The following is a 27,539-nucleotide window of genomic DNA, read 5'->3' as shown; positions in this document are numbered from 1 at the left end:
GGAGTAGGAGCGAAAAAGAGGGAGGGATGGAGGGAGAGAGAGAGAGAGAAGAAAGGTGGAAAAAGGAAAGAAGAAAGGAAGGACGGAAGGAAGGAAGGAAGGAAGGAAGGAAGGAAGGAAGGAAGGAAGGAAGAAAGGAAGGAAGGAAAGGGGAGTGAGGGAGGGGAGGGAAAGAAAAAGAGAATTACAGAACCTGGATGTTAGGCTTTTCAGCCTGTAGAATAGAGAAATAAACTTCAGTTGTTTTAAAGTTACCCAGACTAAGACATTTTGTTTTAGCAGCCAAAAGACACTATAGCCCCAGAGCAGCCTGCTGTCCTCTGAGGGTAAAGCTGCTCTTGTCAGGTGCCTGCTGGTGTCCTGCTTTCATGGACCACTATGGAGCTTACACTATAGTCCTCAGGACCAGACCACTCTCAAGTCATCCAGAAAACTTTAGAAATCAGGAACCTGCCACAGGGGAGATTTGAGCTACACAATTGCATTTCTAATTTGAGCTATACAATATTACATACATCCTCAAGCATCCATGAGAGATCGGCTCTGCACACTTCCCAGACACCAAATCCCAAAGATGTTCAAGTCGTTCCTACAACACAGGTTGGTATTTGCACGTCACCCTTTATATATATCCTCCTGTTTACCTCAAATCACCTCTAGGCTATTTATAATATGTAAGGTAAACATAAATGCTATGTGACCTAAGGGAAAGAAACCAGTACAGGTTCAGTACAGACACAAGAGGTGGACAGTCTGTGGGACCCAATAGATCCCAGTGACCTATAAGATCACCGGAGAATAATTTGGAAGTGGAGACAGTCAACTGTTAATAGTATCCAGGGTTGGGGAGAAGCTCAGGGGTAAAACACTTACTGAAGCATGAGGATCTGACTTTGGACCCCCAGGAGCCATGTAAAGCAGGGTGTCATTAGCTTGTGTCTATTATCTCAGGGCTTCATTGTCAAGATGGGAGGCGACACAAGAGAACACCCGGAAACTCATAGGGCTGCCTCAAACAGGGTGGAAAACAAGTACTGACCCTTGTGGCTGTCCTCTCACCTGCACCTGTGTCCCACAGGCACACACATAGATGTACACATGCATACACACAAAAAATTTTAAGAGTAAGCACCTCTATGGGTTTTGTTCCCCTCTTCTGTATTTCCCAATTTACACTCAGAAAAAAGTTAAAAAAAAAAAAAAAGAAAAAAAGCCAAGAGAAGACAATGCCAAGGGGGTCTGATAAGAGAGAGCTGAGCTCTGAGGTAGCTATCTACATTGGTAGACTTCTGGCTTGAGAGCAGAAAGAATAGTAAGAGGATATTTGAGTTGCTCCCACAATATGTTGTAGGGAAGGGGTGAGCAGAACCAGGCTCTGAGGTAAGTGGTTGAGGCTGTTGTGGTGGGCAGCCTCCAAAATATCACCAATGTCTCTGTCTCCTGTCTCTGTCCTACTGCAATACTCTCTTCTTGGATGTGGACTGGACTCAGTGACCACTTCTAAACACAGAGAACCCAGAAAAACGATATTGTGCAATACCTGAACCTATATCCTACTTATCCTTCCATATTCATCCATCTCTCCCTCTCTCTCTCCCTCCCTCCCTCCCTCCTTCTCTCTCTCTCTCTCTCTCTCTCTCTCTCTCTCTCTCTCTCTCTCTCTCTCTCCTCTCTCTCCCTCTCTCTCTTTCTCTCTCTCTCCCTCTCCTCTCTCTCTCTCTCTCTCTCTCTCTCTCTCTCTCTCTCTCTCTCACACACACACACACACATAAGCTATTAAGCATAAAGAACCATGTAGCAAAAAAAAAAAAATAGAAGTCTCTAGGCAAACATCCTGCCAGAACATGCCAGCTACTGTTGCCAACTGATCCCCGAAGTACATCTTCCTCTCCCCTGTCTGCCTTGAGGTGACTGCGGTTCCACCTAACACCTTCTCCACAGCTTTGTGCTGAAAACCCAGCAGGGACTAGATGTTAATGTCTGCTACTTCAATTTGATAAACTTGGGGGCAATTTGCTTGGTATCCATAGACACCTAATATACTCACAAATAGAGTCCTGGGTAAAAGTAATCCAGTGAAAATACCTTTTGCAAAGCAACAAGGGACAGCGATCATTGCCTATAACCTCACCATTCATACAGTGGCCTTAGGAACTGTTGGCAGAAAGGCTACCATTGGCCTCTTCCACCATCCCTCAGCAGGACGGGCTCAGTTTTGACCCCTCCTCTGTTTCTTCTTCAATACCAGAGGAAGGTTCCCCTGATGATTCATTTGTAAGCAGGGTGTACCCCTACTTTTAAGAAAGGTTGAAAAACCAATTATCTATCATTCTTAGCTCAAAACAGAGATAGAAAAATTTTAAGTACACAATGAACTTTGTAACTGATTTGTGCACACAAATGTTTTTTCAGATTGTGAGGGAGCTCACCTGCTGTCCCTGTCCCAAACACTCCTGAACACCCAAAGCCCTTGACCCTAGGCTTATAACTTCAAAATAATTATATAATAGTGTAATAAAAGTAAAGTTTGCATTCAGATAAAGTTTTTAGGATTTGGAGACTTAAATATGTTCTCCAACTTACAGAATAGCCTTTCTAAGACAGGCGTAGCTAAAACAAATTTGTGCAATGTTTTAGACAGGGTCTTATATACTACAGGCTGTCATTGAACTCACTTTGTAGTTGTAGATGATCTTAAATTACTGATCCTCCTGCCTCCACTCCTTAGTACAGGAATTTCAGGTGTACATCACCAAGCCCAGTTTAGGCAGTGACAGGAACTGATCCACACATGCTGGGCAAGCATTCCACTAAGAGCTACACCCCACAAACACTCAGGTCCAATTATAGCAGGACTGTTCAGAATTAGAATGTTCAAATATATATAAATATGATTTTAGGTATTAACTATGCAGAAAGCTCCCAGAATATGATCTCATTTTTCTTTTCTTAAGACAATATTTGTAGAGCTTTTATGACAATATTGCAAGGACTCAAGAGGTGGCCAGATGCACTCAGCAACCATAGACACAATGATATCAGTATCTTTCATACATTCACCACCAACCAGTTACTCAGAGTCAACTTTTTGTTGGGCATAATGACAGATACCAAGGTAGACCTGTGAACAGACAGCAGGGTTTTTTTTTTTTTTAATAGCATCAAAAACAAATTCATTAAAATAATGTTCAATAGGACAAAACTAATAAACACAAAAGCATCACCAAGTTAAGAATAACTGTTCTTGAATGATGCAATTTGATTCCAGATCCAGAGGATGGATGGGTACCATGGCAGCCAGGCATGAGGAATGCAGCAGCACAGGCTTCAATTCCCTTTTGTTTCAGGGTGGCATGGGATGAAGGAATAAAAACAAAAGAATACCGACTAGAGGAGCTCTTTGCTTTTGGGATGTATTTAGAAGATATTTCTAAACACCCATATTTTTGGCCATCTTTCCCATATTCCTTGGTTCACAAACATACTGTATCCAGGAAGGAAGAAAAGCTTTGTAAAAAAAAAAAAAAAAGCAGTGCTGGTTTGGTTCGTTTTTTGAGACAAGATCTTGCTCTCCGTAGCCCAGTCAGGTTTTCAGCTTTCGGTCTTCCTGCCTCAGCCTCCCAAGTAATTGGGCTACAAGCATGCACTACCATGCCCTGCCAAGAGCATTACCTTAACATATTTTATTAACAGCTACCCATGGAGAGAGATAAAGGATATGATTAGAATCTTGTCTCTCTTGAACCTGTGCAGGCCGTGTGTGTGTTGTCAAAGTCTCTGTGAGTTTATATGTGCATCAGCCCTGTTGTGTCTGGAAGACACTGTTTCCTTAGTGTCATCCATCACCTCTGTCTCCTACAATCTTTCTATTTCCTCTTCAATATAGATCCCTGAGCTCAGAGGTGGGAGAGGTTTGATGAATGCATCCCATTTAGGGCTGAGTGCTCCAACTCTCCCAGCACATGGTCCAGGCATGGGTTTCTGTGTTAGTTCCTGTCTACTGCAAGAAGTTTGTTCAATGATGGTGCAATGGGGTCCAAGTGCTAAGAGGGAGAACTGGACATGTGTCCTTGCCACTAATCAAGAAGCTATCTATAATTGATCCCCTGTTGTAAAGGGGAAAATAATTTGGGATAGGCTCCATGCCCAGAAATAATTGGTCAACACAAAATGAACTCAATGGGTTTTTGTAGACTTTTCATCTCATATTGCTTTGCTTTGGCATTTTTTGTCTATGTGTTTTTTTGCTCGTCTATTTTGGCCTTCTGTTTTTGTAGAGAACTGTATGTATGTGTTTGTTTTGAGAGGGGATCTCTCCTAGCCCTGGATGTCTTAGAACTCACTATGTAGAAAAGGCTGTCCTGGAACTCACAGAGATCTGATTGCCTCTGCATCCTGAGTGCTGAGATTAAAGCCATGCCCCTTGACTGTTTTCAAAAGGGTTTGTAGTTAGGGGAGATGGAGAGGACCTGGGAGGAGTATAGGGGGTATGCTAAAAATATATTGTTATGAAAATTTTTTTCAGTTATAAAACATAAAAGCAAATTAAAGCATAAAAAAGAATAAAATTGGGTGAAATCTTGTGTGGTGCAAATAAATTTAGACAGAGTAGATGTAAAGGAAGGATGATCCAGGTGCCTTCTGGAAGTTTTTTTCTGGTCTGCATACTATTTGTTACACTCTAAGCTTGGGGGTGATTCATAATGGAACATGGAAATATTACTGGATACCTCTCAGCTTCAAACTATCTTCTGTGGGGCCCAGAGCAATAGTAATACCCCTCCTGCAAAACTAGGAGCCCCAGAGCAAAGAACAACCCCTACTTTTAGCAATAGCAACTGGGGGAAAGCTGTCAAATATGTTGTATTTGCTCAAAAGCAACTTTTTGCTTATTTTTTAGGAACACAAACACATTCCTTGTAGATACAACTCTTTCTACACTTCTGGTGTCAACCTCCTGAGTGCTAAGTAGGCTTCCCATGCTGCCTTTGAGCTGGAGACTATTCTGCCAGAGCAGTGTTGCTTTTGCTTTAAGTGAGAACATGCTGGAACACATCAGTCAAACTTCAGTTTTATTCATTTTTATATTCATTCATCACCTTTTTTTCAGACAGAAGATATCACAGGCTGCCTTCAATGACAGCCTTACTGCCTCTGCCTCTGCCTCCTGAGAGCTAGGAGTAAAGACATGTGCCACCAGGCCCAGCTTTTTCCTTCACTTCTAAGAAACATTGCCAATAGTGAATGGACATCAGATGCATTTGGGATGCCCATAGCTCATACTGCTGCCACCCTTTCAAAGACTGCCTCAGACCCTCTACCTAATTCAATCTAGTACCCATAAGCCCTGGGACACCAAACATCTATCTTAATTTCCACTGTCCAGAAAGCAAGATTTTTTTTTGAGATACAGTCTTACTATATACCTCTGACTGGCTTAGAACACACTATGTAGACCAGACTGACATCAGACTCACAGAAATCTACCTACCTCTTCCTCCTGTGTGCTGGTATTAAAAAAAATGTGTCACTGTGCCCAGCCAAAAGGAAAGATTTTAATCAGAGGGCTTCAGTCTACATTTAATTTCCTGATAGTTGGGTAAGGGATGTGAGGCATTTACAATATTATAGAGATAACACATCAGTTTTGAATGCAGAAATGAGTTTTCAGCATAGCAGTTACCTCTGGCCAGACTTGGGCAAGTCGACCTTAATATTACCTGTCATGTTGTTAGGACCTTTTATTCAAAAATGCACTTACACAAGAGCTGTCTGGTGGACTCTGGGTCTATACTTGTGATTTAATTGTTAGAAAAGCAGGTTTTGACAACTCTGAATATTTCATTGTCTTTACTAGAGTTCTACCCTACAATGGGCTCTTATGTTACCTCTCCTTCATGGTACACATCCTTCTTAAGCAGCCTAGTCTACTGCTCTGCTTTTTTTTTTCTCCATTTTTTATTTAAATTAGAAACTAGATTGTTTTACATGTCAATCCCAGGTCCCTCTTCCTCCCCTCCTCCCCTTCCCCCCCACTAACACCCTACCTATCCCATACCCTTTCTGCTCCCCAGGGAGAGTGAGGCCTTCCATGGGAGGTCTTCAGAGTCTGTCATATCCTTTGGGATAGGGCCTAGGCCCTCCCCCATGTGTCTAGGCTGAGGGAGTATCCCTCTATGTGAAATGGGCTTCCAAAGTCCATTCCTATGCTAGGGATAAGTACTGATCTACTACAAGAGGCCCCATAGATTTCTGAGGCCTCCTCACTGACACCCACATTCATGGGGTCTGGATAAGCTCCATGCTGATTTTCCAGTGATCAGTCTGGGGACCAAGAGATCCCACTTGTTCAGGTCAGCTGTTTCTGTGGGTTTCACCAATCTGGTCTTGACCCCTTTGCTCATCACTTCTCCTTCCCTGCAACTGGATTCCAGTTCAGTTCAATGTTTAGCTTGGGTATATGCGTCTACTTCCATCAGCTGCTGGATAAAGGCTCTGGGATGGCATATAAGTCAGTCACCAATCTCATTATCAGAGGAGGGCATATAAGATAGCCTCTCCACTGTTGCTTAGATGGTTAGTTGGTGTCATCCTTGTAGATCTATGGACATTTCCCTAGTGCCTGATTTCTCTTTAAACCTATACTGGCTCCCTCTCTGATGATATCTCTTATTTTGCTCTCCTCTATTCTTCCCCCTACACAACCTTCCTGCTCCCTTATGTCCTCCTCACCCCTCATCCCCTCCCCTTCTCATTCTCCTAGCTCCCTCTCCCCTCCCCCCATGCTCCCAATTTGCTCAGGAGATCTTGTCCCTTTCCCCTTCTCTGGGGGACCATGTATGTCTCTTTTAGAGTCCTCTTTTACTGCTCTGTTCTTTATCTTTTTAAGTTCTAAACAAAGCAACCATCCAAGGTTTTAGACCAAAGAAAATACTCACTGGAGATATGTGAAATAGCAAAGCTGGAATCTGAGAACTCAAGGAGATGTCTTTCTGACCATTGTTTGCATTAATAATATTCACTATACTAAGTTTTCTCCCTTACAGAATCTGTTGATAAAATGTCACTCTGCTCACCCCCTCTCTCTCTCACATACACAGGTCCTGAGGGGCATTATGTCTGTGCCCATGTTCCTGCTTGAAGAGAGTGCTTCTCACACACATAACCAAGACCAACCAACCATGAAGATTTTTTTCTTTTGACAGACAGTTATTGGAGCTTGAAATGGAAGAAAAGAATCTAAACAGAATGCCTTCAGACATGGAGTCAGAGAGCTTTCTCCTCTTTTGCACCTCACTTTGCCATACATACCTCTCTGGAGGAACTCACTCAGACTAAAAATAGCTTTCACAGCATGGACAGCCAGCAAAACAAATCCACAGCATCCAATCAGCCCTAAGTTGCCTCTGAAAGTGGGTCTATACATTAACATAAGATGCACAGACAGATACCTTTCCCATGTATTGATTCTAATCATTTCCCCATTTCTTTATTTAATTGATTTATGTATCTATTATCAACAAGGAAGAAAGACTTAGTTGAGCATTAATGTCTAGCCTGTAACCCTGAAGTAATTACCTTCACTAGGATTTTGCCTTTCAGACTCTGAGGGCTTGGAAGTTGCCTGCACTCTCCTGTGTCTACAGTTGACAGGTCCAGTTTGTCCTGGAATATTCCTTTCAGGTACTGAGCAATCTTCCTCTGCTGCTGAATACTACAGTGGTTCTCAATAGACAGTATAACTGGAAACCTGAGGAAACAGCAATAAGGACGTTCAGTGCAGCCAGCTCACAGGGATTGTGGAAACCTGGAAATAGAATCTGTATGTGTTGCATTCTTAAAATCCCAACCACTTAATGGACAACACTGATAATAATTAAAATGATGCTAAAAGGAGAAAGATTAAAAATGCACTGAAAAAAAATCCCCCCAAAATTCCTCAAAGCAAATACACTTTGCCAGGTGCAATGACTAAACAAATATTAGTTCTTGCAGGATAGTGCAGGATGGCTTAGTTTAGTGTCAGGCAAAAAGTGAGGAGTGTATTTTTAAATATATTATGTGTGTGCAAGCTCTAGAGTGTGTGTGTGTGTGTGTGTGTGTGTGTGTGTGTATGGTGTGTATGCGTGAGAGAGAGAGAGAGAGAGAGGAGAGAAGAGAGAGAGAGAGAGACAGAGACAGAGAGAGACAGAGACAGAGAAAATTGTGAAACCTAAGGAAAGAAAATTCATGATGTCATTTTTTCATATTTATTCACAAGTGTAAGTGAATCAAAGAGACTACTGCATATCATTAAGGGCAGTTGCTTGCTCTAAAAATATAGCAGTCCCATTTTGGGAACTAGGGGAAAATAGCATAATGCAGCTTTGATTTATGCATCAAATGTCAGGCCTCCTGAAATTATTTTTATAAAACTGAATGCCAGTGTTCAGTTAAACATCAACAACAAAAAAAAGCTGGGCCAGTGAGCTGGCTCAGCCTCAGCCAGTAAGGGCAGTTGCTGCCAAGTCTGATGGCCTGGATCTGATCCGTGGCACCCACATGTGGAAGGAGAAAAGGTATTCCCACTAGCTGTTCTCTGACCCCCATATGTGCAGTGTGACATGTGAACATGCTCCCTGCCACATCCTCCCCCATAAGTGTCTCAAAAACCATTATATAGCAGTACACATATGTACAGAAAATATAAGGTAACTCCCAAAACTAGTCTGAGAGATTGGCAACCAAAGCATAAAAAAGAAAACAGAATTTAGTTTTCTATCATGTATTTTCAGAAATAATATGTGAGCTCTTTCAAATTACACAAACCAATATTTGAATTGCCTAACACATTTGTATAAAGAAAAAAGATTTCTTTGGGCAAGCATAAGCTCCCTGAAATGGCCCATGACCTCTTCAAATTCTGTTCAATTACGAAGTCCCCGTGCCGGGCCTCTGACTGATGATTGCTTGCTCTGTAGTCTGTTGGCTGGTTATTCTCTCACATGGGTTTTTATTCGAGAGTGTTGTGAAGAGAAATGAACAAACAGGAAACCCCTAAGATGTCTTGCAATGGTATAGGTTTTAGCAAAAATTTTAAATTATCAATTCACATATAAAGAGCTCATGAGTATCTAGTGCTGCCAATAATAAGGCTGTTTCAACTGGGGAAGGGATTTTGAGCCTCATTTTATTAAAAGACATTTATCAATGTCTAAAGACAGTTTTGGCAGGCACAATTTAGGGATGCTGCCAGCACCTAGTAAGTAGAAGCTGGAGATGCAACTAAACACTCTACAGTACACAAGATGGAGCCTCCACTACATACAGTCCTGCCCCAAATGTCCATAGTGCCAAAATTAAGAATCCTTGCTAAAAAGAAACATTAAAAATAGAAGGAAAATAAAAGGATCAAAATATGTTAATGTCCTAAACAAGCATATGGCATTCTCATTTAAAGTGTTTTCTGTTTCAAAGATTTATTTTCTATTAATTTATGTGCATGAGGGTTTTGCCTGAATGTATGTGCATTCCCGTTGCCCACAAAGGCCAGAAAAGGGTGTTAGATGCCATTGAACCTGGAATGAAAATTGTTTGTGAGTCAGATATGTGAGAGGACCAAGCCCAGGACCCTTAACCACTTAGCCATCTCTCCAGTTCCTAAAGCACATTTCTTCTAAGGGTTCATAAACATAAAGTCAGCATCCTAGGTAGGAGACAATAATCTGAGGTATGGGGGTGATACTAGTTCATATAATGGGAAATACTGACAGGTAAGACTGATGGGAATCAGGGTTTGAAAGACTGAATTTAGCACTAAATTCTTCCATGTAAAAGATGCCACAAACAAAATTTGCTATGCCGAAAGAATCTCTCATTAGAAGAGAGCATTTCAACCTCATGGTTAATTAATAAGACCAAATATCAGAAATTTTAAAGGCTACTAGCATCTAAAATATTAATTTTATGCAATCACAATTGTAATTTGCTTCTTTAATTTAAAAATCCCTTTTCATATGTTTAGCACGTTGATGGTACCTGCTAAACAGAAAAAAACAAAAAAAAAAACAAAAAACAATAACTGCTGAAACGGTGCCATATTTTCAATGAGTTTACCACCTCATCCCGATAAAAAGGAAGCACACTATCAAACTTTTTATCAGGGTGTTATACTCTATGACAGATACATGTTCAGATAGCTAAGTATCAAGAAAGAGTGAGTAAATCAGCTGTGGCTCAAGATATACGTCCCAGTGGGGTGGTGCTTAAATAATTTTATTGTATAAAAACAAAGTATGTGGGTATCATTGTGGGATGGGTATTTGGGGCAGAGAATAACATAACAAGTTCTAAGCTTGTTGGAAAAGGTAAAAGACAATCATTGCTATCAGATTCTAGGTCTCTGTGGAGCAATGATGGAATAGGACAATGCTGGAAGAGAAGAAAGAAGCCACATGTGAAGGCATGAAGACATCCTGTATGCTGTAGAAGCTTTTTAAAGAATACTACAACCACAATTACGATAGCATGCGTGTTTCTGAAAGAAACCATAGCATCAGTATGGAGCATAGACCAAAGGGGAAAAGAGAATTAAGAGAAAGTGGTGAAGTGAAAGAAATGGTAGATCTTCTCTGTGTTGGATGTCCTTAGTACCCTGAAGTGTCTGACATTCCACAATTATTAAATTATGATGTAGTGTCAAAAAATTGTTATGGGGCTGGAGGGATGGTTTAGAAGTTAAGAACCCTGGATTCTTTTCCAAAGGACTGGAGTTCAATTCCCAGCACCCACATGGAAGCTAAGAATTGTCTATAATTCCAGTCCCAGGGGATCCAGTGCCCTTTTCTGGCCTCCACAGGCACTTCATTCACATGTGCGGAGACATAAATTCAGGCAAAACACTCATACACATAAAAATAAAGTCTCAAAAAATTATAAACTACTATATATAAAACCTTGTTTCCAAGCGTTATGGGTTTAGAAATTTAGAAGTCATTCTTTGAAAGGATATTTTCAAGGAGACAGGATGAGAGAGAATGGGATTAAAGAGTAAGTAGGTCACAAGACCCATAAACTTGGAAGCCATAGTACTTGTTCCCATTCTTTGTGGGTGAGAGGGAAGAGAACCAGGGCAGTGGGAAGGAAGGTGAGGATCCCAAGGAAGAGGGTGTGCTTCTGTAACCACACTAACTTGGCTGTGCTCCCTAAGCTAAGGGGTGGAGCTTAGCGTCCAGGTGTTGTACTTACTCATTCTTCACGAAAGCATGCTTGTTAATAGTCTCCACAACATCTCTGAAGAGAATTTTTGAAGTGAGAGTATAACCATGGTGGACCACTGGCTCTCCATCTGGGCCATCCCAACAGTCAACTGCCAAAAACAGAAGATCACATCAACAATATAAACTGTCTGGTTTCTTAACATCTCTGGAAATGCCAGAAACAATTATGATTACTGCTAGAACTTACACATACTACAGTTATGACAAAGATGTAAAGACAGACAATTGAACATTCTGACATACTTACCAGGATAAAGACTTAAAGATGACAAATGATTTGTGTGTGTGTGTGTGTGTGTGTGTGTGTGTGTGTGTGTGTGTTTGAGTGCTTGTAGTTTACAAAGACATCAGGCTAGCAAGGAGACTAGCATTTGCCAAAATTTCTCTTGGAAATATAGTCTTCTAAAAAAGTTCTTCTTTATTAACTAAAATAAATTGAACAGCTAAATCCCTTCATCTTAAAGTTGCTATTGGTCACAGCAGCAGAAAGCACCTAGGCCATGTAAGTTCTGCCTGAGCCTACTTTGAGCCCATGCGACTAAAGTATCACCTTTAACCAAGATCTCTGGCTAAGGGTTAGGCAGTCTAAAAATTTCAGACTGGCTCATCCCACAACTATGTGAGCCCATTCCTTAAATGCAACCAGTTAATCACAGTTTTCCCTTCCCTTTCTTTTTTTTTTTTTTTTTTTTTTTGTGGTGGGGTGTGCAGTAAACTTTATTGATGGTATTCAAGAGAGTAAGGCTCCCTAAGCCCCTCCTTATTCTGGGGGTCTGGGATGGAAACTGTGATGGAGATGATCAGTGTGGGGGTTGTTGAACAGTATCCAGGGCCTCTCTCTTACTCGAGTCCTTGCTGGGGGTGGATGGTCCAGGGTGGGCTTCTTACTCCTTGGAGGCCTATGTAGGCCATGAGGTCCACCACCCTGTTGCTGTAGCAGAATTCATTATCATACCAGGAAATGAGCTTTACAAAGTTGTCATTGAGAGCAATGCCAGCCCCAGCATCAAAGGTGGAAGAGTGGGAGTCACTATTGAAGTCTCAGGAGACAACCTGGTCCTTGGTGTAGCCCAGAATGCCCTTCAGTGGACCCTCGGATGCCTGCTTCACTACCTTCTTGATGTCTTCATACTTGGCAGGTTTCTCCAGATGACATGTCAGATCCACGATGGACACATTGTGGGTAAAAACACGGAAGGCCATGCCTGTCAGTTTCCCATTCAGTTCTGGGATGACTTTGCCCACAGCCTTGGCAGTGCCAGTGGATGCAGGGATGATGTTCTGGGCAGCCCCACGGCCATCACGCCACAGCTTCCTGGTGGGGCCATCCACAGTCTTCTGGGTGGCAGGGATGGCGTGGACTGTGGTCATGAGTCCTTCCACAATGCCAACGCTGTCATGGATGACCTTAGCCAGGGGAGCTAAGCAGTTGGTGGTGCAGGACACACTGCTGACAATCTTGAGGGAGTTGTTGTACTTGTCATGGTTCACACCTATCACAAACATGGGGGCATCAGCAGAAGGGGTGGAGATAATGACCCTCTTGGCCCCGCCCTTCAAGTGGGCCCCAGCCTTCTCCATGGTGGTGAAGACGCCAGTAGACTCCACAACATACTCGGCGCCAGCATCACTCCATTTGATGTTGGCGGACTCGCTCCTGGAAGACAGTGATGGCCTTCCCATTGATGTCAAGCTTCCCATTCTCAGACTTGACTGTGCCTTAGAACTTGCCATGGGTAGAGTCATACTGGAACATGTAGACCATGTAGTTGAGGTCAATGAAGGGGTCATTGATGGCAACAATCTCCATTTTGTCAGTAGTGAAGGCAGCCATGGCAACCAGGCATCCAATACGGCCATATCCGTTCACTCCGACCTTCACCATTGCGTCTCAGGAACGAGGCTGGCACTGCACGAAAAGATGCGGCTGTCTCTAGAACAGGGAGGAGCAGAGAGCCCCTTTCCCTTTCTTACTCTATTTTATCAACTCTTTTTCTGGTGAAGTTTAATGAAAATAGGATCTGATGCCCTCCACACACAACACATTGGCTGGTCCTCTATCAGCCAATCGCAGCAAGAGATTGAAACCACTGAACCATCTCTCCAACCCTGAAATATTTTTTTATTTTTTATTATTTATCTATTTATTTAGGTGGGGTATCAATATGTAGTACAAGATGGCATTGAACTTACAGAGATCTGGCTGCCTCTGTTTTCCAAGTCTGAGGATTAAAGGGGCACACTATCATTCCCAGCCTGAAGTGAACATTTCTAAAATCTTGTGGCATAGCATGTCACATAAGAATGTCTTAGCATAAGACATTCCTCAAGTTAGTGGTATTGCTGGTGTAAACAAATATTCTGTACTTTCAGGTATACAGAAACATAGCATGTGTAATTCTGTTTGGTATCTAATAGTTGGTAATAATAATGAATAACCACTGGTTCCCATGCTACTGTGCCATGCTTTGTATCATTATTTAACAGTACATTCTTTCAATTTATAAAAAAAAGCTTATTAGAAAACAGTATGTTGTTTTGCATAGGCAACAGCTTCATACAGATTATGTTTACTTTGTCTCCTCATCACATTAAGAAGCCATACTGGACTGATCCCCACCACTTAGATTTGTGTAAATACACTCTGATATTTGGCAAAATTGCCTGATGTATTTCTTAGAACGTATCATCACCATCAAGCAGTAAATGACTGTGTGTAGTTTCAACACCTGTTGCCATGACACACAGTCCCATTTTGGAGAAGAAATGATATAGCAAATAATATACTAACATCCTTCAAAGAAACAATGCAAAATATAAAAGGCACATCAATACTAATTTATCATATCGACATGCTTTGACAACATTAGTCATGATAAGGTGTTTGTTCTTTTGCTAATGTTTAAAACACAGACAATGAACATTGCTAATATTTTTATGTCTGAACTCCTTGAGCAGGTGTAAATTGAGGATAACAACACACACAAATAGCACTGAGACACTGAAAGTCAGACTCAAGGAAAGTTTCCTGTAAAAGCTAGCTGAAGGGTACTGGCAAAATAGAAATACTTTAACAAATGTTCCCAAGACACAGAATAGCCAGGGACCACAGGGATCATTTTTTAACCAGAAGGCCCCCCAAAACTCTGATGAAGATCTGATCATTCTGAAAGCCAAGTCCCTAAACCAACAGCTTTTTATAAGGGAATTACAGGTTTTTACCATAGTGGCTTTCAGGGAGAATGGAGAAAGCTGTAAGCCACACACACACACACACACATATATATATATATATATCAACAGCAATATAGTCATTCATAATAACAAAAGTCTCCCAAGTCATTAAGCCATTTAGGCTGGAAAGCAAATGAATGGATGGATGGATGGATGGATGGATGGATGGATGGATGGATGGATGAATGAATGGCTATCTGCTTGGTTTGCCAAGTCCACCTTACCATAGCGACTTGTCAATCTTCCCCAAGACACCAAACATACCCTGAAGGAGAATGTTATCACAGCTGAACACATCATGAAAGTAGACACTTGAAAGAAGATAGCTCCCCAGCTCATAATACCATGGAAAATAGTCCACATATTCATCATTCTCCATTTTTAAAGTATCATCCACAGAAAAAGGCTGGTTAAGAAAATATTTGTAGATCTCAACTTCTCAGCTATCTATGACCTGCTGCATCCTATGAATCAGATTCTTTTGGGTCAGATGCAGCTGTTTAAGAATAAAGAGGTCTCATCCAGCTCTAAGGCTGATGAGTGCCACTAGCACATAAAGACTTGGTGTCTCCATGCTCAAGTTGCAAATGTGAACTAAGAACTTCAGGTTATATGACAAAAAGAAATTGTTGGGAGAGTATAAGGGGTCATATGACCAAGCTTTAAGCTTTCAGAAACAAGTAAATATTGGGGTGCTAGGCTTAATCATGAACGAAGCAAGATTCTCCTTTAAAAGTTAACCTCTCCCCTTTCAGTTCTAGGCTTCCACCGTGTCTAGTCATTTTCTTGTGGTCTGCTGTCTTTTATTTAGTCCCTCATAGGCTGGTCAGAAAAGGTGCAGGCTCCCTGAAGGATACCAGATCAACAGGGCTTGAATCTCCAGCTTGCAAGCTATAGGAACTTCAGTCATCTACCCAAGTCTGTGTTGAAGTTTCCTCTTAGGAACTTATCCCATACCTGCTGATGCTGAAGAGCTTAATTGAAAACATACGGAAAGCTATCAGCCAGGACCTGTCTACAGAACTGAATAGCACCATTTTTCTTTCCACAGTACACTGAAGCTTAACATGGCAACCAAAGCTTTGAGAAGGAAAATGGTAAGTACAAACTGGCCAAATTCCCCGAGTAAGTACAAATGTCTCATCAAAAACTTTCTAGAAAGAGTAGTTTCACTTTTACTGTTTGGTTACAGTTTATTGTAATAGGAAGAATCTCAAGCCAAGTACTAAGAGAGGCATCACTGACATAAGCTAGTGGGAGAAAAACCTAGAAACAAAGACTGAAGCATGAAGCCCAGTGCAGCTTGTGGTGCTCTGTCAAGGCTGGGGGAGAAAGATTATGGTGAGTCCAAGGCCAATCTGAGCTACATAATGAGTTCTTGAACAGCCTGGGCTACAGTGGAAGGCCCTATCTTCAAACAACCAAAACGTTGGCATGAGGGGTCAGCATCAGTGTGAATTCAGTGAGGATAGGTGCACAGGACATGTCTATGCACATCTAAGAGAAAATTATTGAGCATTAAGTGACCAAGGGACTGAATAGCTGGGAGCAGAATGTCACTTCAAGACCTATCACTTAGGAGGTTTTTTTCCACATTAGTATTTTGAGCATTCAGTTATTAAGTCATCTGACTTAGTCACTATTGCCAATAGAGAGTCTTGCAACTACGATAAATTATCATAGAATAAAACAAAATCTACAGAATCACTTTGATGTGTGTGTGTGTGTGTGTGTGTGTGTGTGTGTGTGTGTGTGTGTGTGTGTGTGTGTTTTGCCTGCAGGTACATCTGTGTGGCACAAGTGTGTTTGGTGCCTGTGGAGGGTATTGGATCCCCAGGAACTAGAGTTACAGAGGGTTATAAGCTGCTCATAGGTACTGAGAATTGAACTCAGGTCCTCCTATAGCCAGTCTTTGCTACTCCTATATTCAAGCAGTGAGGATGTAGGAAGAGCTAGGCAGACAAATTTTGCATCACTAAAGATGGTTTTTGAAAGTAGTTCCATCTTCCCTAACTTATCAGCTCCCATTCCCTGATGCTGTTTTCAGGAATTTGCTGATCTTCTTTAAGTGCCCTAAACAACTCTACCCATTGTACACAGGAGTGGGTGATGCTTCCTACTTCCATCGGAATGTAAGAATTATCAGGCATGAGTTTTTTCAAAAGCTCTTATCCTCTTCCTCTCATAGAAAGCAACCAATACAATCTCCTTTTCTCTCAAGTCTCACCCCCAGCAAACACACACACACACACACACACACACACACACACACACACACACACACACACACACACCTAAAGCATCAAATTGTCTCATAAGAAAGATACCCAGCCATCAGCCCACCAATTTGCTTGTCTATATTTGATTTTAACTACCATGTCCATAGAGATTCATGAAACCTTTATCTTTTCTTGATCCTTCTGTTAAGGTCAGATATTGTTATCCAAATGCTAGAGAAAGACAAAGGTTTAAATGTTACAAAGTCACTCTCAACTCAGCAGGGAGAAAATTGCACTATCTTCTGCTCTTCCCATTGGATTTCCATCAGCATAGAACAGTACCATCATGCACTCAAGTTTCCTCTTCATTACTTCCACCCTTCAATTCTCTCACTGAGCTCTCTTAGGTTTACCTTTTGACTATTTAGTCACTGCTTTTTAAGGTACCAGAGATTGAATCTAGAAGCCTACCACTAGAGCTCTATCACTAATCCTTTTTTGTTTTTATTTTGAAACAGGGTCTCACTAGGTTATCCTGCCTGCGTTGCACTTTCAGCCTCAGTCTTGCAAGCAGCTGTTGGCAGAGGCTTGCATAAGCAGACCAGGCTACTCCGGTATTTTGAATTCTTCCTTTAAATAATAATAGTAGGTGCTCCACCACTCCCCTGGATCAGTTCCCACTTCTGCTCTTCCCCTACAAACATACACTACATATGTGAGTGGGTCATACCAGACTTACACAGCACTGCCTAAACTGTAAGCTGGATATTATACCTGCAGGTTTACAAACCCTAAGCTAGGGATCCTCATTCCCCTCTCTCTGCTTCCTGATGCACGGAATTACAAACCAGCACCCCTCTGTTTCTGCCACAGGCTTCTCTCACTGCTGTCTTATCACCATGATGACTGTGCTCACAAACCTCAGATTCAGTGACAAAAATTCCTTCCCCCTTAAGTTGCTTGTTACCAACTTTCTGGTCAGAGTAATGAGAAGAATAACCAATACCGAAAACTGGTAAGGAACTGGTGTGATACAACTAAACAGTGACTCAGAGGCCTCTGGAACCAGTCTACAGAAGGATTGTCGAAGTATCTAAAGAAGCTGTATGGCCCCCAAAGGGAGTGACACTGTTAGGAGGTGTGGCCTTGTTGAGTAGGTATAGCTTTATTGGAGGAAGTGTGACACTATGGAGATGAGGTCCCATACATGCTCAAGCCATTGCCAGTGAGGCAGACCGTTTCCTGTTGTCTGCAAGATGTAGGACTCTCAGATTCTCCAGTACCATGTCTGCCTGCACACCACCATGTCCCACCGCAAGGATAATGCAGTAAACCTCTGAACTGTAAGTGATGCACCACAATTAAATGTTTTCCCTTATAAGAGTTGCCATGGACATGGTGTCTCTTCACGACAATAGAAACCCTAACTAAGACAAAGCCATAGATGTTAATAAGCCATTCTACTATAGCTCCCAAAATCCAGAATGCAGACAGAAAGCAGAACAGGGGAAATCAAGAACTCTATTAGGAGGCTATTCATGGTATACTCTGGCAAAAAAAAAAAATCTGACTGTCTCTGTGTCCTGAAACTTAAATGAAATTGGATCTAAAAATAAAGGATCAATTTATTTGGCAGAAGAAATCTGAAGACAATAACATTCATGGTATGTCATAGTTACCATTGTCCTTTATATTTATACAGATTTACAGTGAAATATAGCAGAAATTGAAACACAAAGACATGCAAATATACAGTTCAGAAAGAAAATCTACTTTTTAAAGAATGTTAAAAGTGAATACAGGGCAAGAGAGACTGGCCATAATTATTAAACAAGTTAGTGCCACTAGGCTGGGGTATAGTTCAAATGGTACAGCACAAAGGTACAATGCTTGAGGCTCTGGGTTCAAGCTCCAGCAATCAGGAGAGGGCATTCAGGAAAAACCAGGACTTTGCACTAGGCGATTTGCAGATAAGACATCAAGACAGGAGGGCACAGTCCAAAGCTCCCGAACAATGCAAACTCATTTGAAAACCATTCATTTTCTTAACAAAAAGAGCTTCCAAGGCATCGTGCTTGAGTCAGGCTAATGAAGGAAGTATTTTCCCAGGTACAGCCATAAAAGAACACAGAGGCCACTGCAGTGATGGTCCAATTGGCCTAGGCCACATGGCAAGCAGCAGCAGAACTTGACAGTAGTCACATGGAGCTGGTTTTGCAGGCATGGAAGATGCTAGAGTGAGGGGTGGTGGGACTTGAACTGGATAGAGCTGTACATGGCTTGGTGCTCACCCTCGTGGGTTTCAAGGTTGCTTTGGTGGGATCTTCCTGGGCTAAGCACCCATTCCTCCACTTTGGAAATGGTTATGTTCTCTCTGCCTTTGTACTTGTTTTAGATTTTACAGGAGGCTCCAAGTTATGAGTAACAAAGTCTCAGAAGAGACCAAACCTTAAATAATATAAACTTTGAAGACCTTGGAAACTATGAACAGACTGAATGCATTGTGAGATGAAGAGATAGAGAGATTACCTGAGGATGGAAGACCATCCTGGATGACACCATCCTCATGAGCTTGGAGCCCAGACTGAATAAAAAAAAGGGGGGGAAATGAGGAAGCCTGATGACCAGCCAGCACTCACCTCTCTCTGCTTCCTGATTGTGGATGCAATGTGACTACCCTGCTCATGCTCTCACTATCTTGCCTTCCCCATCGTGATAATTTGGTCCCTTCAGGTAGTAGGCCAAAATAACCCTCTCTCTTAGGGGGAAATTACTTCACTGGTCCCCAAATAAAAATTTGAGCCTAAAACCATTAGGCTTGACCCAGGTCTGCTTGATTACTTAAATTCCACTGTACATTCTATTTGTCTACACTAAAGTCCCTATACCATGTCTGTGACTCAACCAATAGAATCCTCTATTTTTTGTACGTGCTCCCTGATAATCTGTGAGCTCTTCAAAGTCAAATACCACATCTTACTCATATCTGTGTACTTACTGATCAAACTCATTAGCAATTTAATAAATATATACCATATACCATGAAGTCTCTTCAAAATAGTTGTCCTAAACTATGTTTGCTGTTTTTTTTTTTTATTCTAAAACATCTTTTCAGGTAGATTGTTATTTGTAATGTTTTTTAAAATAATTCAGGGTATGTTTGCCAAATATTGGCACATTGGTCTGTCCCTTGTGATTAAAAATAAGAAGACAGAGAGAAAAATGAGTTGATAATGAACAAATATTTCTAATTAGTATAGAAACACCTTTTTGGCCTTTGTTATTTAAATGGACTATTAACCAATCACATCAGAGCCCAGACAAACTACACTTACCCTCCACACACCGACAGCCCTCTTGTAGCACCCGTGCATACATATCCACTTTGGATTGAGAAAGGAGCTGGTCCCCAGTCAGGTATGTGTTGTGAGATGAAGCAATGTAGTAGTTGCAGAGTGGCTGATCCATATCTTGGTACACTTCATGGTGCAAAGGGTTAAATACATCACAAGCAGGACTACGCATAAAATTTGTGAAACCTTCAGAAGAAAGAGTGAAATGTCACAGCTTTCAAAGAATGGCTCCTTAATTGATGCTAACAGAGACAAAAAGTGGTCCAAGAACAGTTACAAGCAAGTATCAGGACAATGCTTGTGGTGACAACTGGGGTAATGAGAGTTTTGCTTGATGCCAAAAAGAATATCAAAAAATATGTCTTGGGGAGTAGCCACTTAAATATATCCTATAGAAAAATTAATTAACACCTTTTTAAAAAGTCATGACAAAGGCATTTATTAACTACTAAACTCAAACTATATTTATTTAGTGTGACCTCAGGAGTGATCAGTGTTGTATTATAACCATATTTATACTTCAATCAACCATTAACTGGTAAGTTGTTAAGATGTTCTGAAAAACTGCACATGGTAAAGTATAAAGCTAAACACTTAAACATTGCCATAATTAGAGGGTAACTAATTAGGAAATTGGCTTTGGGGAAAATGCTGCCAATGGCTTTCACATAAATAGTTTAGAAATCGTGCTTAAAAGTTTGTATAGAAAATCTACCTGTTTTTCTATAAGATTTCAAAACAAAACTTGTGTGGAAGAGGTGGCCATCGTCATGGATTCATGAATTAAGACATGAATGGCCAGAAGTAGGCACCTTTATGATAAGTATTTTCAAGTCTTTGAGACTTGTTTGGTAAAATTCAATCTGTAACTGTCTTCTGAGTCTTCACAGTTGCTTCATTCCAAGCTTTATGTTTATAACCAGATACCATATTTGATTGCATCTTTGGGGGAAGCTTCAAGAAAAGTATTTATATCTTGGTGGCCCAAGAGGCCCAAGTTAGTTTTTCTTCTGTTTTAAAATAGTTTTAATAATAGAAAATTTTAATTATTCCCCTTCATTTTAATCCTCTTCCACACAGTAAATAAGTATGTGACATTAAAGATTCCTTATCAAACCATGCATGGCATTATGAGCTTGAGACCGGAAGTTCAGGTTCAACCTGAGTAATATAGTGAAGATCAGTCTCTTATACACATACACACACACAGACACACAGACACACAGACACACACACACACACAGACACACAGACACACACACAGACACACACACACACACACACACACACACACACACACACACACCCCTATCTGTCTACACCGATACTGGGAGCAGGGTGTTGGGTTTCAGTATTCTTCAGTTAAAAATTATCTGTTTTTGGGAAATCGCAATACTATCATTTATTTCTCTGTATATTTTTAAAGGGACATAACTTATACACACAGTAACTATATTTATATCATATTATTTATGTATAAATCCTAGGAGCTAGATTCTGGGTGCATAATTGTTAGTAAATTATTTAATTTCTTTTGGTCTTACTTTCCCTATCAATAAAATGAGGTGGTAAAGTTGTCAAGACTTCCATTTTCACAGTTTCTGAAATACTACCAATTGGGAAAAACCAAATTAATTCTTAACATTTTATTTAAAAATGTTTATTTTCAAGTCACAACTTTTGTAGACTATTTGTTTGGGGGCCAAATTTCCCTTCCTGCAATCATCAGGACAAGACTATTTCTAAAGACAAATTATCCATTTGAGCAAATTCCAAATATTTCTTGGCATTCGTCATACACAATCGTAGCTTAAGGAGTACTGCAAAAATAAGAAAAACAAAACCAGAGAATTGGCTATGTGAAAAAATGATTGCTTTCGGGCTTTATCTGAATTACCTGAAATTTCATGAATACTTCCTGGTTTTGCTTCCTAGAAATTATAATAAAATTTAATGTAGTAGGTGGGAGACACAGAGAAACACAGATTAAGACGACTGGTTACCTTCAATCCCGAGGACATTTTTCATTTTATTTTCTTCAGAAACTTCAAACTTCTTTATGATGTCAAGACAATAGTCGATTGTCACATTACTCATCTAAAGAAAGTGCAACAGAAAGAAAGCATTGCAACTTCATGAGCTGTGTTCCCCTCTACTGCAGCAGTTTGTACTGACGAGCATTCCACATTTGACATTTCAGGGGCTGCAGCAAGCACTGTGTGACGTTCCCACACTCATTCCTTTCTTTTATCTTTGGAGGATGATTATGATGGTAACATGTCCAGGCATCCCTCAGCTTTGGTCAGTCAACACAGCCCTTCAACTCTTAGACAAATGCTCTCCACGAAGGAATAAAAGAAAATTAATGCAAAACTATTGCCCCAAACTCACTCACTATATAGTAGCAATCTATAAAAATGAATGATTTTTACATAAAAACTAAAGTGTAATGGTCATAAACATATGTAGGAAGAAAACTGCGGTCTATCAAAATGCAATGTTTCAAAGTAAATTCAGCTTTAAAGAATCTGCCACTAAGCAGTCAGCTATGGTGATTCGGAAACACAAAAGTGAGCACAAGTTAACAAATGGCTGAGGAGAGAGTTTAACAACTGCAACTGCATGGGTTTTGTTCAGGTCAACCATCTCATAGGAACTGGTGACCACAAATGTCACTTACCTTTGACATGACTACAGGGCATTGGTGAGGGTCAGGGAATGAATACTTGGGGGAATATTTTGTAGCACCAACAAGGCAGCACATGCTCTTATTATACTGTCAGTCTCAAGGCTGCTTCGTGTAGAGTTACACGATAAAAGAAAGGAAACTCTTTAGAGATAATTTCTTTAAAGACCAACATAAAGCTTGAGGGCAGGCCTGGGATTGTACCCAAATAGTAGCACCTTTGTCTAACATTTATAAATCTTTAGGTCATATCCCCGTAATGCAAGAAGAAAAAGTGTTATTTTTATTTAAGAAAAGAAAAATCCATTTACTCAGGAATCTAACAGTGACATTTTCAAATAATGATAAAGGAAGCCAATCTTGTGAGCCACTATAAAATAATGAATACTGAAAACATATTTCTGTTATATTCCTCAAAGAGCCCATTGTCTTTTAGGTTCAATGGGTTTTAGTAAAATCTAGTTTGTTTTTGTTTTTAAATGATTTGTTTATTATTAAATGTGCTTTGGTATTTTGCCTGCATATATGTCTGTGTAAAGGTGTCAGATCTTGAAATTACAGACAGTTGTGAGCTGCCATGTGGGTGCTGGGAATTCAACCCAGGTCCTCTGGAAGAGCAGCCAGTGCTCTTAGCCTCTGAGCCATACCTACAGCCCCCTTATTTTGTTTTTTATTAATTTTGTTTTTTAATATTTTTTTTGGTTTTCCGAGACAGGGTTTCTCTGTGGCTTTGGAGGCTGTCCTGGAACTAGCTCTTGTAGACCAGGCTGGTTTTGAACTCACAGAGATCTGCCTGCCTCTGCCTCCTGAGTGCTGGGATTAAAGGCATGCACCACCAACGTCCAGCTGTTTTAAATATTTTTTACTAAATTTTTATTTAATAGCATCTAAGCTTTCTGCAGGAGAAAAGGCTGCAATTTGCTTGTTTGGTTGGAGATATTTTTGTTAGTTTAATAAATACACAGTGCTTTGGTTTCCAAACTAGTTGCATAATTGCAGTGCATCCTTTGAATAAAATCCATAATCTTAACCACATCACAGTAAATATGGTTAAGTAAACAGAATGGCAATGTCTCCAAGGAATGAACCCCAGGGACACAGAAGGCTGTGAGCAGCTCAGTAGCTAGTCTACTGTAAGCTAGACTTAGCATACATAATCTAAACAGTAATTTCTCATAATATAAAAAGAACCACACCACAGCTAGGCAGGGTGTCACACGACTTTAATCCCAGCACTTGATAGCAGAGGCAGGCAGATTTTTGTTTAAGGCCAGTGTGGTCTACAAAAGACAGTTCCAGGATAGCTAGAGCTACACAGAGAAACCCTGTCTCAAAACAAACAAACAAACAAAAACAACAAAAAGAAGGAGGAGGAAGAGGAGGAGGAAAAGAGAATAAGGAAGGAAGGAAGGAGGGAGGGAAGGAAGGAAGGAAGGAAAGAGGGAAAGAAGGAAAGAAGAAAAGAAGAAAAAGAAAAATGCACTGATAACTTTATTTTCCATGGACAGACTGAGTTCCCTTTGGAATTATTCATGTATGAGGGCATTTGTCCCAAGTGCAGAAGCCATAAGCTACACTCAAATAAACCACAAGGAGCCCATGAGATCTAAAGCAAAGTACAAACAACAAACCACCCATCATTCTAGGGTAGAGGTGATGGTAGATGAGCAGACAATTCATTATCACCTCAAGACACAAAGCAGAATTAGATTTTTAAAAATCATACTTGAAAATATGTTCACCAAATTAATGAAAATATTAGTAAAGGCTTCACAAAACTAAAATATTTCTAGAAATAACTTTCTACCAATTACAGCGTGCCATAAGGACTGACTGTTTAAACTCTGCTAATGAAGCTAAAGACTGAATTCGCTCCCCTACTGCCCCACTGCCTTCTCGTGTAAGTAGCATCTCAATGGCATGACTGGTTTTCATTTTTAAGCCTCTCTTTGAGATGACTTTTTACATTTGCATATTTATATCATGCAAAATAGTTATTACAATCTATTTTATTTTTAAATGTTCACATTGTGCACAAGTGCCTGCTGTAGAAGGCTTAAGCGTGTGGAGTCCAGAATCAATGTGTGCTGTTGATGAGACATGGATGTGGCAAGGACTCCAAAGACCCAGGCCCACAGGAAAATTGCAGTGCCTTCCTTGGGCTGGGCTCAAAGAAATGGCAAAGCCTTCCTCTGGGATCTGAGTGCTGGTGTTGACAGTGTGTGCAGATGCCACTTTCTTTTCCCAGATATTTATAACTTTACCACTACAGAAACTGCTCCAACTGAGACAAGCAAAAACTGTCTCCTTGATCCAGCTGTACACCATAAACCCTTCCTTCTTGAATAACTGTATTACTAACTTCACCTCCTATTCAATGTAAGCAACACCCCCACCTCACTGTTCAAATGTATATATAATAAACACACTGAGATTTCAGGTGCTGAGACTCTATTAGAAAATCCAGCCCACCATCTCCAGCTAGTTATTTGTTTCTATGTCTGTCTCCTTTCTTCATCCTCTTCTACAAGCCAGGTCTGTCCCTGGAGCCATACAAGGACTTTGAAGCCTGCAGGGCATCAGACCCTCTGCAGTTGAAGTAACAGATAGTTGTGAGCTCCTGAGGTGGGTGCTAGAAAGAGAACTCTGGTTGTCTACAAGAGTTGTGTGTGTTCTTTATCAGGAGCCACCTCTCCAACCCCAACAACTGACATCTAAACTTAATGTTTCCCATCTTGGTTTATAGATAAGAAAAGTGATGAAGAGAATAGTTAAGTAGTACCACCAAAGTCTCAAAACTGTAAGAAGCAGGAACCAAGGTACAAAATGGACCTTCTGGGTTTTAAGTCTAAACCTTTTTCTTCTATATAGACCTAACCTCTTGATATTTTTCTTCATTTCTCCTAAAATATTTGAAGGCTGTAGGTGATATTTATGAATCATTTGAAGGTTTTACAATTTTCAAGTCAGTTATTGGAATCTGACTTTTTGCATTATTTAAAACTGGATTCTATTCTGCTCTATTAACTGCTCTATTTTAAAAATCAGTTAGAAGAGAAAAAGCCCTCACATTATAGGTAAATACACCCAATACAGATGAATTGTAGAAACCAGTAACATGTCTGTAAAAATGTCCACATTCCAACCCTGCTTATCTTCCAAGCGAGTGAAACTTCAAAACAGAGTCAATGGAGTGAATGATTTCATTTCTTGTAGCCATGATTCCCTAGCACATCAAACACACACCTGAAACAAAATGTGCAAATTTTAATATTGTTGAACTTCCAAGTCGCTCTGTTTACGGCTTAATGCAGTTTTCCCTTTTCCCTACCCAGAATCATTCCTTCAAAGGCAAAAAAAGCTGAATCTTAACATTTCTTTTAAAATGGATCACCACACTCCTCATTGTGTTTACAGTATTTTTCCATTTTATACACTTACTTGTTGACTTACTATGTTACACATTATGTAAGCTACATCTAAGGTAAGATTTTTTGAGGCAACAAAGTTTTCCCACTTTGCCTGCCATCCCACAGTGCACGCACATAACACTTACTAAATAATCTGGTGTTTAAATTATTCCAGCTATACAAGGATTGAACACTGGAGAATACGCTATGCAGAAAAATTACATTCCCTTTATTAATGGTATTTTGGGGGTTCATTGATTGCTGCAATTCCTACTGATTGAATTTTAGTAAGTCTACCACAAATATTTCCCATGATTCTAATGGCTCCTTGGTATATTTTGCACATAACAGAAAGGCAAGAAATGGTCTCTGAATTCCATTGTCCCCTTCTTGAATTCATTGTCCCTCTTCTTCTTCTAAGCTTGTCTGATTCAAGCTTTGTCTGATATGCTTCTGCCTTGACATCACGGTATCACTCCCACAGCCAAGCTCTAAGGAAGTCAAATGTCTGCATAGGTGTTTTGCATATATTCAGTGATTTTTATTTCCACACACTTATTTTTTTTTTTTTACAGTTTAGTGTAGCAGACTGCTCCAGGTTGGAATCATTGCTCCTATATTTCTTAGCTTCCAAGTGGCTTTGGAAAAGTCCTGATGTTGTGTTTGTGCCAGACCTGTTTACGCAACCTGCCTCCACTCTCTTAGCTTTGGTCTTTTGTTTTTTTGTTTGTTTGTTTCTCACTTTAATTTTAAAATAATGAATTTGATTTGCAGCTCAGAGGCTCATCTTCCATAGTGTTCATTGCCCTCAACTGGCTTCTCTAGAGACTCATCATGTTTTATGCTTATCATTTTTTATTGCTTGATAACTCTGTCCCCTGTACTGATCATTTTCTATTTTCAGTTCTGCCTGGTCTATTTCCTCCACTTTATAAACCTTCCATTGTGTTTACCTCTCTACTCTCAAACTTTAAGTTTCTCAGAGTTCCTTTCCCCCCTCTGAATGTTTTCTCATACTGTTTCCTTCTCTGTTTACGGCTATCGTTTTCTTATTCCAATGACACTAACACCAGTTTCTGATGCTTCCTTATTCCTGTGCTGCCTCTGTTCTACTTCCAGTAAGTTTCTTGTTTCTATTTATTTCCTTTTTTTGTTGTTGTTCAATAGTATAGAATTTCCTCAAACACATGGTTGGCCCTGGCAATCTTAGGGCTTGAGTGTTTTAGTTGGAGTGAATGTACAAGCTAGAAAAGTAGAAAAGGATCACTACCCTGAAGTCTCAGAGGGAGAACCTCTCCCTACCTCCCCTTGTATCAGAAAGTGGCATGCAACCATCCCTTGGTGTATTGTGATCTCCACCTCCTTCCTATGGCCTTCTT

At 40.4% G+C, this 27,539-nt stretch overlaps 1 protein-coding gene and 1 pseudogene across 2 annotated transcripts in view; both read right to left on the bottom strand.

Annotated features, from left to right (window-relative positions):
- The window catches only part of Plch1 (phospholipase C eta 1), a 207,416-nt gene that overhangs the window by 35,828 nt on the left and 144,049 nt on the right, over window positions 1-27,539 (bottom strand). For both annotated transcript variants that reach the window (XM_027391714.2, XM_027391717.2), the window contains exons 7-10: window positions 22,068-22,161; window positions 20,047-20,250; window positions 11,227-11,347; window positions 7,579-7,750 (exon numbers count right to left, since the gene is read on the bottom strand). In XM_027391714.2, the coding sequence (XP_027247515.1) occupies window positions 7,579-7,750; window positions 11,227-11,347; window positions 20,047-20,250; window positions 22,068-22,161 (591 nt within the window). The remainder of the gene's footprint in view (window positions 1-7,578; window positions 7,751-11,226; window positions 11,348-20,046; window positions 20,251-22,067; window positions 22,162-27,539) is intronic.
- LOC107979200 lies at window positions 12,182-13,143 on the bottom strand (annotated as a pseudogene).

The sequence above is a fragment of the Cricetulus griseus genome, assembly GCF_003668045.3.
Source record: "Cricetulus griseus strain 17A/GY chromosome 1 unlocalized genomic scaffold, alternate assembly CriGri-PICRH-1.0 chr1_0, whole genome shotgun sequence".
NCBI classification, from domain to species: domain Eukaryota; kingdom Metazoa; phylum Chordata; class Mammalia; order Rodentia; family Cricetidae; genus Cricetulus; species Cricetulus griseus.
This window is presented reverse-complemented; position numbering and strand designations above follow the sequence as displayed.